This window comes from Herpailurus yagouaroundi, unplaced genomic scaffold (genome assembly GCF_014898765.1).
Source record: "Herpailurus yagouaroundi ecotype Mexico unplaced genomic scaffold, PumYag 100, whole genome shotgun sequence".
In the NCBI taxonomy this organism is placed as follows: domain Eukaryota; kingdom Metazoa; phylum Chordata; class Mammalia; order Carnivora; family Felidae; genus Herpailurus; species Herpailurus yagouaroundi.
The window spans coordinates 70,260,077-70,274,754 of NW_024412391.1; the positions used below are offsets into that span (position 1 = coordinate 70,260,077).

At 39.5% G+C, this 14,678-nt stretch overlaps 2 protein-coding genes across 4 annotated transcripts in view; one reads left to right on the forward strand and one right to left on the reverse strand.

Moving 5' to 3' along the window:
• The window catches only part of ELAPOR2 (endosome-lysosome associated apoptosis and autophagy regulator family member 2), a 184,816-nt gene extending 176,719 nt beyond the window's left edge, over window positions 1–8,097 (forward strand). For both annotated transcript variants that reach the window (XM_040472783.1, XM_040472784.1), the window contains exon 22: window positions 5,329–8,097. In XM_040472783.1, coding sequence (XP_040328717.1) covers window positions 5,329–5,388 — 60 coding nt within the window. In that variant the 3' untranslated portion in view covers window positions 5,389–8,097. The remainder of the gene's footprint in view (window positions 1–5,328) is intronic.
• A 4,960-nt stretch (window positions 8,098–13,057) lies between these two features.
• The window catches only part of GRM3 (glutamate metabotropic receptor 3), a 219,476-nt gene continuing 217,855 nt past the window's right edge, over window positions 13,058–14,678 (reverse strand). For both annotated transcript variants that reach the window (XM_040472785.1, XM_040472787.1), the window contains one exon: window positions 13,058–13,608. In XM_040472785.1, coding sequence (XP_040328719.1) covers window positions 13,535–13,608 — 74 coding nt within the window. In that variant the 3' untranslated portion in view covers window positions 13,058–13,534. The remainder of the gene's footprint in view (window positions 13,609–14,678) is intronic.

The window sequence follows — 14,678 nt, forward strand, 5'->3', positions numbered from 1 at the left end:
AGCAGGGAGGGGCAGAGAGAGGGGGACACAGAATCTGAAGCAGGCTCCAGGATCTGAGCTGACAGCAGAGAGCTTGATGTGGAACTCGAACCCATGAACCATGAGATCATGACCTGAGCTGAAGTTGGACGCTTAACCAACTGAGCTATCCAGGGCACCCCTTCATTTTCATCAATCTAAATTATAGCCTGGTTTTAAAATAAAGGATAGGGGAAGTTTTCAGGTGGGGCTGATCATACTAACTTATGAAGATTCCTTTGGGTCAGTTTCTCATTCTCCAGTGACCTTCTGCATTGTAAACCCAATATGGGGCATGAAGAGTCTCAATACTAGTCATAGCCTCACTAGGTTTTCCTGTGAGAATTAGTCTCAGGGAAATCTCCCAGAGAAGGCCAAAGCTTTGTTACTGAAGTCAAGACCCATTACAAAATGTCTGAGATTTTTATAGTCATCTTTGATAAAGTTGGCATGGTAGAGTACAAGAGATGTTTATTCCTAGGATGGCCCAGCTGGTGCATTCTTTTTTTTTTTTTTTTTAATCATTTTAAAAAATTTATTTAGTTTTGAGAAAGAGAGAGAGAGAGAGTGAGCATGAGTGGGGGTAGGGCAGAGAAGGAGACACAGAATCTGAAGCAGGCTCCAGGCTCCAAACTGTCACCACAGAGCCCGAAGCGGGGCTCAAACCCACGAGCTGGGAGATCATGACCGGAGCCTAAGTCAAAGACAGTCAACTGACTGAGCCACCCAGGTGCCCCAGCTGGTGCATTCTTAATGATCATTTATTCCCGCCACATCATCTCCAAAGAGAATCAGCAAAAATTCTAACAAGTCACCTAGTTTCTGCCCTTAAGTAGGTTCCATTTTTTTCTTTAATGGTCATCGTAGGTACATATCTCTGTAACCTCTGTGTGAAAAAGGGTGAAACCTTTTCCTATAACAATGAATTTTAGTATTATTTGTTAGCAAGGAACACAGCTGCAGCTGATGGCCTGATTGGTGAGGAAGTCCTCCTTCTCAGAAGAGTGTTAACAACATCTAGGCCACCATTCAGACAGCTGACCCGTGAAATTTTGGAACCACTTCCCAGAACTCAGTCTACAACTACTTCCTCAGTTCCTTTTCATTTGTAGGCAGGGAAGTGGATGACGATTTTATTACCTTGTTGAACATATAATTTGGTCAACCAGAAAGATACCTTTCTGTCAATTTTCTATCCTCATCAGCAAAACAGTGAAGAACTATCAAGGTTCTGAAACCGCACTATACTTGCTAGCCAACAAATTAGCCTGCCATTCTTTCTTGGACATTTTGAAGACAGGAGTCTGCTGGGTCAGAGACAAAACAAGTTTATTACTTGCAGCAATAGCAGTAGTCAAAACAACAGTGTTTACTTTGTTTCCTCAAGCCCCAGTTACTACAGAGTGAAGCAGACTAGATGACACACAGTGGGTTATGTTATAGAAAAGGAGCCCTTAGCTTGGGGAATCTGAATGTTTTATAACAGTCAGGAAGCATGTCTGCCATTTGCTCCACAGAGAGGGACAGTATGAGAGCTGTAGGCAAACTATTCTTTTGTTCTAGAAGAAGACTTTACCTATGTCATCCAAGGCTTTTTGTAATATAAGCATATTTGCGAAGATTGTGTACCGTAACGGACATTGAACATATTCCTCCCAAGCATTCAGAAACACAGGAGACCCATGGAGAATTACCACCATCATTAGTTTACTTAAACTTCTCTTGCCTGATTTGATCTTGTGATTCCTTATTTGTAAGGGCATTGTCTTATAATGGAGGAAGCATTTAGTGCCAGGCAAGATTTTTAGGATAGAGTGACCTCTAAGCTGAATGCAAAAGAAAAAGAGGGAATTACAAGTATTAGTAAACTTTTAAGTGTCTCCTCATATTGCAGGACCTCCTTTGTTGCTGTTATATGGCTAGAGAATTGAAATCTTGAAAGGCACCTGAAAACAATCACAGGAAACGTAGTGGAAGATAAAGTCTTTCTCCCTGAGAAGGCTCAGTGCACCTAATTCTGTTTTGCATAGCAATTCTAATTGACAGAATAATTTAAAAATTGTTTAAATGAAAATTTAAAATGTTATGGGAAAGCTGAAAGAATTATACAGTGGTACAGTCATATACCCACCACCTAAATTTTACATCTGATTTATTACCTATCTTTCTAAATCTCTATCCCTCTTTCATTTATCAATATTTTTTTTTGATGAATTTCAAAGTAAGCTATAGAATTCAATACGTTTCATGCCTAAACACTTCAGGATACATATAACTGATGAGAGAATTAAATATTTTCAGTTTTTTCTAAGGGACAGTGTTTACATAGAGTGAAATGCCCACATAACAAGGATGCAATCTGATGAATTTTGAGAAGTGTATATGCTGTGTCACCCCAAATCCTTTCAAGAAATAAGATGTTAGCCTCGCCACTGAAAGCTGACTCACGTCCTTTTGCATGCAACTGATCCCTATCCTTATCCCCCCAGAGGAAACCACTGAAGTAATCTTTTTAAACTGTAGATTCATTTTATCTGTTTTAGAACTTCATATAATTGTAATTACACAGTGTGTAGTATTTTGTGTAAGTTTTCTTTCACTCAGAAAAATGTTTTTGAGATTTATCTACCCTCTGTTTATCAGTAATAGATTCATTTTTATCCAGGAGTAGTATTCTATTAGATGGATATGCCAAAATTTGTTTACCCATTCTCCTATTGATGAATACTTGTGCCATTTCCAGTATCTAGCTCTGAATAAAACTGCTATGTATACCATTGGACAAATCTTAATAGTGTGTCCTACTTTGCATTTTTTTTTTTTATGCTTGGCTTTGTAGAGTAAAAATGGCTGTAAGTTTCTTAACTGTCTTCATGTCATTTAAGATTTGCTTTATCTTATATATTCTTATTCATGTCCTAAAGGCCAGACCTTATTTGGTATTTTCCTACCAATACACTGGACTTGTCAGGTTTTATCTATAGATTGACTTTTCTTGACTTTCCTCAGCAACTTTAAAAATATATCTTCAGGAATTTTTTTCAACTTTTTTCTTTTATTTTTTCATTCCACCATCATTCATGGAACACTGTCTGTTAGACACTCTGCCCGGTTTTGGTGATACGTCAGAGACTATCTAGTTTATTAGTGCAGGACACATGCACATTTTACACATACACACAGACACACCCACACAATGATCATCCAGTATGATAAGAGCATTGAGTTAGAGTCTTGTGGAGAACACAGGAGAAGGGAATGCAGTAAAATGGGTAGTGATGAGGTAAGGAGAAGCTTCTGGAAGTTGACTTTTGAGTAAATTCTTGAACTCAGAACTTAAAAAAAATCATGTGTATGGCATCTTTATTTAATGCATGAGTAAACTGATATCTAGAGACTTTTCCTTATTTGTCCAAGGGAGGGTTAGGTAGGAATTAAAAACCCCATCTGCTAGTTCAAGCCCAGTGTTTTTCCTTCTGAAATGTAGCATTTCAGTACATATTTATAACCACTGATTGACAGCCTACCATGGGGTAGGCCTGGAGTCATGTTTTGGGAATTAAAAAAAATGAATAATCTGCAATTCTGCCATCTGTAAGTCTCAGGTAGTGGTGCTGACTCCACACACACGTGGATGTGTTTGGATGCATATACCCCACCATCTCACCAATAGGAGCAAAATCCCATGGGAACACAGAGGACATGACATCTAAAGCCGTATGAAGCTAACATGATTCTATAAAGTGTTTTCAGTGTTTTATTTCAAGTGACGCCTTGAGGATCACCAGCAGGCCTCTTCCTCTTCCCCCCTCAGGAACATATTGAATCAAATTGTCTCCAGGAAAGGCCATAAATATTTTGGATTTCCTTTTAAGTTTATTGCTGACACCCTAAAGCTCTTTCCCATGATGCACTGTAGGCTCCTTGAGGACAGACATTTTGTATCCCTGAAGTCTAGTCGTGCTCTTGCAGTGCATTGGTGCTTAATAAACATTTGAATCATCAGTGGTTATTTCAATAAAATGAAGTCCTGTCAACAGGAGGCTTCAGGCAAGCTTCTTCAGGGCCGCAGAGAGCACTGAGGAGATGTGCATCCTGCCCTCCCAGGGCCATGTCATCTCAGCATGGGCAGGGATAAGTGATAGGTTGGTGTTCATGTGGTGACATTTTTCCTATAATCCTTTCCCTCTAGCCCTAAAGCTTGTCTGAAGTCTTGGACTTCACTCAAATGAGAGAAAGCACAAAAGCAGCCTTATTCTTTCTGGCAGGCACCCAGTGTCTACTCACTTTTATTGTCTCATTTGACTTCTCTACTTCAGACACACATCTGTTTGCACCTAGGACTGGTATGCCTCCTATTTCCTTTACTTTAAAAATAATGCTAGTTTCCTTCATCTCTATCCTCTTTGAAAGCATAGTCACCCCATTGCATTCCAGTAGAATTCAGAAAGTTTTTTTCTAACGTGAACAATGAGACATTGGGAGAAATCTTCTCTTAATTCTCTTTTTCCCCGTTAAAGATTCACTTAAAAATTTGTTTAAGTTTATTTATTTTGAGAGAGAGAATCCCAAGCAGGCTCTGTACTATCAGTGCAGAGCCCAACTCAGGGCTCAAACTCATGAAGTGTGAGATCATGACCTGAGCAGAAATCAAGAGTCAAACACTCAACCAGCTGAGCCACCCACGTGCCCCAAGGATTACTTATTTTAATAGGCTACAGTTTGAATGTAATACATAACACAAGCCAGCAATGATGGATTTGAGTTAAACTATTGACATTACCTGATGACTTGTTTTTAATATCTTTAGTAAGTATATGCCCAAAAGATTTTCCTAAAACGTATCAATGAATCCTAACGATCTTATGTCTTATTGGTGCTGTCCTCATTTATTTCTGCTGTCCTTCTTCTTCCATTTATCCTATATTATCTTGAGAATACGTAGTTTATGTTAGTTCTCTTTTGTAAAAAATTCACATGCCAGGGTCATCTATTTTGGCACAGAGGTCAGATATCCCTTTGGGAAGGGTCTCAGTGGTTTCTTCACAAAAAACACAGCTACATCTTTTTCTATCTATTGCAGTAATGTGTTTGCTTCTATTTTGGTTTGTCTGTCTTATCTCCTGGACATCAAAAGCATCCTTTAGGGTAGGCATGCTATTTGTTTTATATCTGCCACTTCCTGTAAAATCCTAATTACAACTGGCAGGTATATTGATTGAAATGATATCCAGAACTTTCCTTCTGGACCCATAAGATCCTAAAATCTTACTGGAATATGAGTTGATTTTGTTTTTTTTTTCTTCATAGGAAAAAGAAGACCATTTTGAATCTGTTCAACTGAAATCCTCAAGATCCCCAAATATATGAAAAGACAGTGCCGTAGCCTTCAGACTAAGGAACAAAGAAAGCTGATCTCTAGTTTCAGAGGACCATAGTTTAGATCCTGTCCTCATATCCGGCACATTGGTGATCTCACAGAGGAGGGCCATGCCGCTGAAAAGGGAAGGAGGTTGAAATGTTTGATTGCCTTATCACATGGTCAAGTATCTTGCCAAAAATAGGAAAGCAAATGGTTTGGGTCTCAACTGAAGATGAAGCTCCACTCAGGAAGAGATTTATCTGTAAATAGACATAACTGGAAACCAAGGTTAAGCCCACCAGTGCACTGCTGATGCATGCCATATAATTAATGGGTAACTTTTATTCTTTATAACTTCTACATAAAAAGTATGCTTTGGAGGGCAGATTTGAGCGTATGCATTGTGATCCCATTTATGTCTTTTCTTTGGGGAAGATTTGAAAAAATCTTAAGGTAGAGTTTTTTTTTTTCCCATTATTTATTTTCCTGACATACCTTAAAACACCTTTTCTATTAAAAAATCATGAACAAAGAAAGACAGTAAGTTTTTCATTTTTTCGTAGGGTCTTTCTTGATTTCAGAAGCCTGAGTAAGTAACTTTTTAGGAAGAGTAAACATGTAAACACGTGTTCGAGTTTTCTACACTTCTATTTGCCTTTGAAATTTCATCCTTGTTGGAACTGGTAAGAAGGGCTTGAATGAAGGTGTTGAAGGAATATTAAAAAAAAAAAAAAAAAAAAAAAAAAGGCCAAGAGAAGCCAGACTTCCCATGAAAACAAGCAAGCTGACCCGATCATAGAAATCAAATGGCTTAAAACCATTTATGTAATGTTTGAAGTATAATTTTAAATGAGTGAGAAAGCTTGTTTATAAAATCACTTGCAAAGTCATGAAGAAGAAAGGGGGATGGCTTGTGTATAAGTACAGATAACTGTGAAACGGTATTGGGATAATTTCACGGTTCACAGAAAATGGCAGTGGGATATTTGTTGTCTATCAATCAGCAAAGGTATATGGTTATATTTCTGTTAACACATTGAGAATTATGACTTTCATAGAAATTTTTCATTTTGAGCAAATAAGGCAGGAATTCCATTTTGGGCCATTGCATATAATTGTATTCACACTAAAAATGTGGTTTTACCATAAGTAGTTATGAAATAAGTGTTGTTCTTATTCAGAAGTGATCCAGGTAATCGTGATATTTCCTCTGATGGATGGGTTTCTGGTATTAGCACGACTTGAATGTTATTTGTTGAGAGAAGTTTGGAAGAAATTGGATTTGACTAATTTTGTGTAAACTTTAATTGTTTCAAAACTGGGAAAGAGGGGAGTTTATTGATCATTGATGATCTAAGGTGCTCCGGTTTGTTTTCAATAAACAGTAATCTTTGTAGATCTTAATCTAGATTTCTAAAAAGACTGGTGATTGCCTTAGAGGCAGGCCACAGGGGCAGTGTTTGTGTGCCCCAAGTCTTTGAATGAGGTATGATTTGTAATTTTTGATTCAGCAGGTAATGTCTTTATTTTTGTGGAAAATGGGAGAAAAATAAATAATGGTGCTTATTCGGTGGGTAAAACACTGGACCATCCTGTTATTGTTGAATGAATGTTTGTTTTGTGTACATCTTTGCTGTGGGATTCATGAGTCGAGATGAGGTTGCCATTATTTTATTGTTGTGAAATTCAGGGAGGGCGTCCCTTAGCATAAACCTTTTCCATGTTTAATTTCTCAAATCTTATTTTTTTAAATAAGAGATTATTAGAAGAAATTATTTTGGCCTTGCTCACATTTCCCTGGTAAACCGTGCTGATGAAACACTTGATCCAAATTTAAACAGAAGAGTGACAATCCATTTGAGATGCCCCTTTTCAGAGGAACCCCGTTCCTCTGTATACAGGCTGCACAGAGTCAGGAGGGTCCACAGAGTCACCTGTCACCTCTCTCCATCTTAGGCTGTGCTCCACGTGTGTATGTACCAAGCCATAGAGATAATTGGGATTTGCTCCCAGGTAGCTTCTTTCTTCTCCTGTCACTGGACTAAAATCTCTGACATGTCAAAAAATGCCTTAAATTTTAATGAACTCTCTGAAAATGTAGTTGGTATTGAAGAATTTATTTATTTTATTTCTAATTTTAGGTATAAAATAGATTTTGTCAGCTCGCCCCATCTTTGGAAAGGAGCTGCCTTTTCCCTTTGGATCCCAGTGATTTGTCATTTTATTCCAAGCACTGAAGAAGTGTGACAGAAAGAGTATCACGAGGAAAATATTCAGTCCAATCTTAGCTATAAGATTTACTGGAGTTTTATGTCTTGCCTTTGCAGAACACAGTGGAATGTTGAAAGGCATAAACAAATTAATCATGTTTCTGTGACTTTTAATAGACATTTGTTGTTTCTTTCCCCTCATAAATGGTAGAAGAAGAAGTTGTAGGTTATTTTTCTAAGAGGCCCAGGTTTTGAAGCCTTAAATACTTCGTTAAGTCTACGGTTGCCTGTAATATCTCTTAGCACTCTGTCAAAACATATTTAAATCAGTTTTCTGCTGGATGAGACCATGTCTTCTATGGATAAATTACATCATGCCATTTAACACTGTTGAGCAATTTGATACATGTCCACTTGATTTAAAAGACTGAATTTTATGCTTGTTGACTTTTCTCCTTTTTGGTTGCTAGTAATCAAGTCCTTTGCAGGATTAAAAATGTTTCATAGGATTTTTGTGTAGACTTTTGTGGTTATTTTCTTCCCAAGGAGAAAATATGGTTTAAATGCTTCTCTGGAAGAATTGCTTGGGTCCAGTCATTTATTAAGTGGAGTCTCCAGGTTCGTAGGTGGAGGGTCATGATTGACTGTGATTCTTCAAGACCCTCTGGGGCATCTGTCATTGGACATCTCTAAATAGAACTACCTCCTATGCTTCCTGGTCATTCCTAATGGGAAGCTAATGTGCAGATCATTTCTCTCATCCCATGAAAGTGAATTTCCTGGAAGTTGGGGTGGGAAGATGACTGCAGCTGGTAAGTTTAAAGTCAGTGTATTGCTCACATTTATCTTTTTTTACACAGAAGTTAGGTAGAATAGATCTTCTTTAGAGGAGTTAAAATACCCTCACATCTAGTTTGTCATAACCATGAATACTATCTCAGATTTATAAGACCAAATCCTAAAGTAAGGTTGTCCTAAAGGAAAGATCCCAAGGGGAGTAAACTGGAAAAAAAAAAAAAGAATCCCAATACTTGATGCATTTGTTGAGTGCTAAAATGGACTTCGTCCTCACAGTAACTGGCCAGAGATGACATTCTTGCTGGATTTTATTTCTTTTAGTTTAACATTTTAAGATGAGTTCATTTTAGGATCATAAATGAAGGAAGTAAAAACTTGGATACGGGAACAAATAATTGAAAATTGATAACACTATCGCAGTTGATACTGATGCTACCATTACAATTGATATTACTAATGCAATTGTCTGGAATAGAGACCAGCAAATTTTGCTGTAAAGAATCAGATAGTAAATATTTTCAGCCTTGCAGGACATGTGGTCTCTGTTGCAGCTCCTCAGCTCTGCTGCTATGGCGTGAAAGCAGCCACAGACCATATGCCAACAAATGGGTGTGGCTGCATTCCAATAAAACTTTATGTACGTAGAAATTTGAGTGTCATTTATATTTCACTTGTCATGACACATTCTTGATTCTTGTCTCAGTTATGTAAAAACCTAGAAACGTTCTTGGCTCACAGATCTTACAAAAACAGGTGCCGGGCTAGGATTTGGTCTCTGAGCTATGGTTTGCTAACCACTGGTTTTAATTGCAGCAACCCATAAGCAACATTATTCAGAAGAATCTGCATGCAGAGTTTTTGCCCTTTAGGAGCTTACCACCTCAAGAGTTTGTCAAGTCTTTAGAGACTCAGAAAGAAAATAACCCAACAACCTCCCTTGATGATTTAATCGCCTGCGCAAAGGCAAAGCCAGTTACTCTTCTCAGTTACTCTTGTAGTTTTGGAACTCAGTTGTGGCTATTGATAAGCAAATGATAAAACTAAAGCACATGAGTTGGTTCAGATTCAACCAGCAAGATTGATTTAAAAGCCTTTTCTCGGCGTCGATGTAACGCTTTTGCTAAGGTAACTGGTTTTGGAGATAATATTCAGTCTTATATACAGACCCATTTAAAGTAACCACAGTATCTCCAAGTAGGGGCTTTTGACGTACAAAAGTAGCTTCAGCGTAGATTCTTGAGCCCTAGCGTGGACAGGGTCCCCTGGTCCATTTGTATGTGTCCTCGCAGCACACACCTCTGTCCACACACATTTACCAAATCCTACTTTAAGATTTACTGTGCTGCAAAAGACACTTAGGATCCCTTTAATGATTGATGATTCAAGAAACAGACCTCCAGTTTCCTTGAACAAAATATCCTACGAAAGCTTTTAATTTGCTGGAATTTGCCTCATTTTGTTAATGAGTCTTGGAGGAAAAGCTGTATCTAAAATAGCCTGTGGATATTGGTAGATTTGGTTTAGAGCAGGGCTCTAAAGTATTTCCTTTATCGCACATGGCTGCTTCAGATTACCATTGGTTGGGTTCAATAAAAGAGTTAAATCTGTGGGCATTGTAAACCTAATCTTTCTATTACAGGACAGAAGTGATCATTGCCTTTTTCAGGAGTTTGGGTCTTTGTTACTAGAGCTGTGGTGGTTATAATCCACACTGGTATTCCATTTTCCTGGCACCTCACCTTGCTTGACTTCTCCATGCTTATGGTCCTTTGCTGAAGAGCTCTGGAGCCCAAAGCTATCATGGTAGGTAAGTGAGGAAAGCTGAGGCTAGCCCAGGGGGAGTGTGGAGGTGAAGACTGTAAAGGTACCCTCGCTGAATTACCTCCTTTCTCAGACTTTCTCTCAATCTTTCTGCTGTGTGGTCTGCCAACCAGCCTGTCCCACAGTGTGAAAACGGGGCCTTTTTATATTACCGTGATGAACATGAGTGGGCAAGAGATTCTATTAATATTTAAACTAGAGAGGACACAGAACATTTCAGAAACTGTAAACACTCAGAAAACCAACAGTAGAAACCCTCATCATTAGGTCCTGCCGTGTTAATGAGTAGGATAGATCGTTCTGAGTTCCACACATTCAGGAAGTTTTTGCAAAGACGGGTCGGCTCACCAGTTTTATATTCTAGAAGGATGAAATGTTCTTCTGGAGTGAAAAAAAAAATTCAAAACCTATTGGTTTGAAATGGCTTATGTAAAAATGATTTTATAGCTGCTGTTTTCCATACATACACTTGATTGTTTTTTTAAAAAAAATATTTCCAGGGATCACATGTTAGGTGATGCACTTTCAAATAGGAAACAAGGCTTATGGCAAGGAAGGAGAAAACGACAAGAACCGTAGGTGACTGCACTTCCAGTGTGCAGGAGGAGTGTGAAAATCACAGTGGCCCAGAGATCAAAGCCCAGCTTTCAAATACCGTGTTCTCAAGATTCACCCATGGACTAATTGTCTTGTTTAAAAAGATCCACGATCAATTTGTTGTTTTAGGCATCAGCTGTGTCTCTCTCTGAACAACCTATCTGATATCGCCTTCCTCAGACTGTCACATCCCATCAGTGGATTGCGTTTATTCTCCCTCCCCTCGGCCTTGCCTCAGCTTTTACCTTGAACAGATGCCCATTCTGAGCACGCTTACCTAGCACTCCTGCCAGTTTTGGCCACAGCAGGATTCTCTTGTGCCATCTCGTGCCCATTGAATCTACTACCCAATCCTCCTCACCTACTCCCCCAAATCCAGGGTCTTCTTTGAATATGACGATTCCGGGACTGGTTTGCACTGTTGTCTTTGAGCAGCAGGGTGACTTCTGGATGGATTGAGTATGTTGCTAATTCAAATGCATTCAGAAGGAAATAGAAAATTTCTGACCTCTGACTCCTCACTTGAAGTCCTTCAAGCCCAGTCCTGTTGGCTGTGTGTACCTGCTTACTATTTCTAGATGTTTTAAAAATAGCATTGGTATGTCCTCCTGAACCAGGCCCAGGTTATTTAACCGGTGGGCCCTTCCTATTTTTGAGTCTCCTCTTCCTCTCACTGTTGTCCTCAGTCATACTTCTTTCATTAGAATTGCTTCCTGTCCTGGGGCACCTGGGTGGCTCAGTTGGTTAAATGTCCCACTCTTGATCTCGGCTCAGGTCATGATCTCGAGGTTCATGAGTTCGAGCCCCGCATCGAGCTCCACACGGAGCATGGAGCCTGCTTGGGAGTCTCTCTCTCTCTTTCTCTCTGTGTGTGTGTCTCTCTCTCCCCCTCTCTCTGCTCCTCCTCCACTCAAACACGTGTGTTCTTTGTCTCAGAAAAAAGTAAAAAAAAAATAGAATTGTTTCCTGTCTTTAAACTCCTTAAAGGTAGGAACTGCGTCACATCATTTCTCCATCATGGGCTAAGAGTGGTCCCCCGCAAGGCGTGTCTACATCTCCACCCCTGGAACCTGGGACTGTTTATTTGGAAAGAGGGCCTTTGCAGATGTAGTTAACTGAAGGTTATTGAGATGAGTTTGTCCTGGACAATGACGAGTATTTAAGTATTCTTCTGAGAGACACACAGAGGGGCAGACAGACACCACAGACTGTGATGTGAAGATGCAGCCAGAGATTGGAGTAATGTGGTCACAAGCCAAGGAAGCTGGCAACCACTAGAAGCTACAAGAAGCACGGACTGGATTCTTCCCCAGAACCTCAGGTGGGGTGCAGCCAACACTGTAATTCTGGACTTCTGGCCTCCAGAACTGTGAGAGAATAACGATCTGTGGCTTTAAGTGATCCTGTTTGTGGTAAGTTGTTAAATCAGCCCAGGAAACAAATAGGTTCCGTCTTCACGGTGTCTGGCACAGGCCTTGGCAGGAAGATGAGGTCTTCGTGAATTTTCCTACGTGGATAAACGATTTGTGACTGAAGGGTTTACAAGGAAAAATGGGAAAGTGTGAGTAAGAATAAGCCAGTTTTACCTTATCCTTGCTTTCCCTGTTCACTCCTGTATTTAGCTTAGCAAAATATTCAAGTTGAGTGAAAAGCCTGTGTGCCTGAGCATCGTTACTGGGACTTTGGAAACACGCCGGCCAATACCAGCTCCTGCATTTTACTGCCCCATTCGCTATCTGTGGTGAGAATGGTTTTCCATTGGCATGACAGGATGCTATCCCAGCCTCCTTCCTAATAACTTCCTGGTTGGTTTAGAATAGTTACATTAGAATAGTTTCCCATCTTTGTGCTTTTGAAAATGAGAGCCATCCTGCCTTCCCTGGCAGGCCACAGTGTCTGCATTCAGAATGTAGGAATCCTCTCCTTACTGTATCTGACGGCTATTTGGGCAAATTCTGGGCTGCTGTACAGATGTGGCTTAAAGAAACCAGTACAGATATTGTCATCTGGCCCCTGAAACAACCTGATGGTTATGGTATCGTCACTCAAAATCTGATCTTTGTGACCTATGAAGAAGTCCAGTTTTGCTCACAACTCTCTACCAGGGTGACAGCTTGTGTTCAAAGTGTATGTAGATGGAAAGAGAAGCACACTTAGTCAAGTATTTCCAACATTAAAAGCAGAGGTAATCTGAAGTCAATATATTCAGATTACTTGGAGCGATTAAAAAAGAATAAGCCGTTATCCACCATGCTGGAAAACCTTGAAGGTTTTATTCTCAATATTTTTACATTAATACAGATGCTTTTTATTTTGTGCTGAGAAAAACAATCTGTTACACATAATGTAACTTTAATATACAACATAGAAACTCATCCTAAATTAGTTACAACAAGGACCTACAAAAAACTTCATAGGAAAAAAAGTTACCTAATATTGCCACCATATTTTTTAGACTGACCCTGTCAGACCCTGTCACCAATGCTCAGCTCTGTAAACAATAGTTATTTCCACATTTGGGGGAATCGTTAATAATAGGGGCACTAAAATCAGCCTAAAAAGTTCTAGCACATCACTATATACTGTACAGTCCTCAAAAATAATTTATTGTACTGTTTCTAAAAAAAAGGTACTAGGGTTCTTTTGCTCTGTTTCCATATTCTGGAGCTGCACGCGAGCACTTGTGTCTAACAGTCTAAAAACACGAAAACTGAACTGCAATTCACAATCACAGAGATGAGGTGGTGGCGTCGAGAACTTCTCGCCCATTGCACACCGTGGGGACGTACGTGCTTGCAGAGGCTGCAAAACAAAACAGGCCAGAAAATGCAGTGTCAGTCAAGCGAGCCATGTAGGTAATGGAATGGATGATCTCAGACACCAGTTAAAATTAAGTTGAAAACCCATTTTAATTTGGCTTTGGACAAAGCTAAGCGACTTAATGCTGTGGTAGTCCCACGTTCTAACTAGGTTCTGCTCAAAATGAGTTTGTATCCTGGCACATTCCTCCGCTAATGACCTACCTCTTGGAGAGTTGATAAGCACCATCATTGTTGAAAGGAGTCTCTTGTGGATTTAAAATGAGCTTTGGTAAGCTATAAACTGGTTAAAATTCAATGTGCAAAATTCAAAGCTCACTGCCATTTGTTAAATTCATTACGGTTTTTAGTACCTTCGTTACTTTTGTTCTCTCTGGGCAGGGGTGACTCACACGTAGTCTCACGAGTGACCTGTGAGCTCGACTGCCGTAGTGAGTGGTTTGATGCGCTTTCATTGTTCACGTAGAGAAACTCTGCGGAAACACTCTAGCAAGGGCTGGGGTGCTAAGAACTCAGATTCTTAACAATTCTCAGAAAGGAATTTCAAAGGGATGATGTTCTTGTCAATGACATTAATGACAATAGTGTCAGGGTGTGAGCACAATATGAGTACACATATACATTCTTTTTACGGCATTTAGTTTTCCTAGGTACACTTCATATCTCTTGTCGCTTAGAAGGTTTTGTTTTTATGAGAAATCTAGATACAGCTTTGTCTTTTTACCAAATGAGGACAAAAAAGCAAGGAGCCCCATTCTCCACAGGATGTGCAACTATGTAGCCAAGAGAATCTTTAGAGCTGTTTATGTGACATCCCTTAGCCTGTCCATGATGCTATGCTTTGACCAGAATGAACTGATCCTCTTGGCTACCTGACCACAGCTCAGGTCAAACCAATCGGTCAGCTGGCCTCTTCTTTAAATGCATACCTCTTGGTTAATAATCATATGAGCTAATTCCCTGCTAAAGTGTTCATGCTTGACAGTGGAAATATTCTTGCCCCCTAAAAGGGCATTTTTTTTTCCCATAGGATTTTTTTTTTCAATGTTTATT